General features: G+C 48.4%; 1 protein-coding gene across 1 annotated transcript; it reads right to left on the bottom strand.

Annotated features, from left to right (window-relative positions):
* Nucleotides 1-89: 89 nt before the first annotated feature.
* On the bottom strand, nt 90-1,240 carry LOC106819953 (afadin-like; the record flags this gene model as incomplete). Its single annotated transcript, XM_014824517.1, has 3 exons — nt 90-214; nt 493-619; nt 1,130-1,240. Coding segments are annotated over 3 exons (363 nt in total), but the record flags the coding sequence as incomplete, so codon positions are not given.
* Between the last annotated feature and the right edge of the window lie 396 nt (nt 1,241-1,636).

Genomic DNA, 1,636 nt, shown 5'->3' with positions numbered 1-1,636 from the left:
CCTCTCTCCCCCTCTCTCTCTCTCTCTCTCTCTCTCTCTCTCCCTCCCCATCCCTCTCTCCCTCCCCTGCCCCCACCCTCTCCTCTCACCTTGTTAAACAGCCACATGTTGATGAAGTGGAACAGCTGTGAGAACAGCTGTATGGTGAGCGCGGCGTTGACGCGGCATCGCCGTAGCAACGCCATCGCCGACGCCAGCGTGCTCAGCACCGGATCTGAAACAACGGAGCGTGCACGTGCGAACGATTCACTGCAACAATAACACGTGCGCAGAGCGGATCGATATGATCGCAACGATTAGTTGCAACATAAACATTTGCGAGAGCGAATTTAATTCTGCGAACATGAGCGATTCACACACACAGCGAAAAAATTTTGAACCAAAAGGGATTTTATTAATTAAGCAAGCGATCGGGAGAACGCATTTAGTACGATTGTAGATTTTCTCAGCAAGCGATCGGGACAACGCGTTCGTAGTTACGCATTCACTCACTGATGGCGCTACCGTCGTCGTCCTGGTCGGTGTCGTCGAGAAACGTCGGCAGCGTGGCCTCCAGCTCCCTCTGGAGGCAGCGTGTCAAGTACTTGAACGCCGAGTGCACGACGTCCGCCAGCTTGTCCTGCGCGAACAATACAGAGACGTCTATAAACAATAGAACGTGCATGCGCACCGCGCGGGATGACGGCCGTGTGAGGCAGACATCGCCCGTAACTTAAAACAAGTGCACGTCACTCGAGTTTTCTTGTGTGGTGACGTGACAAGGTGAAGACAAACAATAGAGCATGCACATTAGGGGTGCTGTCTCGACACAAACGAATATAAACAATAGAACGTGTTGCACACCTGTGTCGCAATAAGTCACATGAATCTGTATAATAGCGCGTCCCAATGTGGTGAAGTAGCAAACTAAAAACAATAGAACATACCTGCGTGGTGACAGCGTACGGACCGATGTCACGTGACTATAAACAATAGAACGCACCTGCATGGTGCCGCAGTACGGGCTGATATCATGTGACTCTTCTTCTTCTTCTTCTCGGGTCACTACACTACACTCGGCCCAGCCACTGCAGCACACAGAACTTGGCACGGTGGTTTGAATCATGTGACTATAAACAATAGAACGTACCTGCGCGGTGACGGAATACAGGCTGATATCGCGGTCTTGTTTCATGAAGTGGAGCAGCTCCGAGGCATTGGCCATGCGGTAGGCGAGCGCAGACGCACTGCCCTGCTGACCCTACAAGCAGCAGAATCACAGATGTTGACCACGCAAACAGGTTGCAACATGAATACAGTCGAAGTGTACAACACTGTGTAGATCTGCACCATGGAGTTACGCATGCGTGTGAATACGTCTAACGCACGAGAAATAATGAATGAAAAATCTAATTAATCAAAATAATCATCACTATTATCCTCCACAATATACCCACATCCTGATTGATTATTATTATTATTATTATTGTTGTTATCTCAATTAGCACTACTATTATGATTTTTATATCATCACCATAATCATCATCATCATTATCGCCATCATCATCATCACTGTACTATTTGAACTGTCATTTTAAGAACCACTATCCCAATCACATGCTTCGTCCCCCCTGACAACCTCTACCCCCCCCTCCAC

This window comes from Priapulus caudatus, unplaced genomic scaffold (assembly GCF_000485595.1).
Source record: "Priapulus caudatus unplaced genomic scaffold, Priapulus_caudatus-5.0.1 Scaffold5310, whole genome shotgun sequence".
In the NCBI taxonomy this organism is placed as follows: domain Eukaryota; kingdom Metazoa; phylum Priapulida; class Priapulimorpha; order Priapulimorphida; family Priapulidae; genus Priapulus; species Priapulus caudatus.
This window is presented reverse-complemented; position numbering and strand designations above follow the sequence as displayed.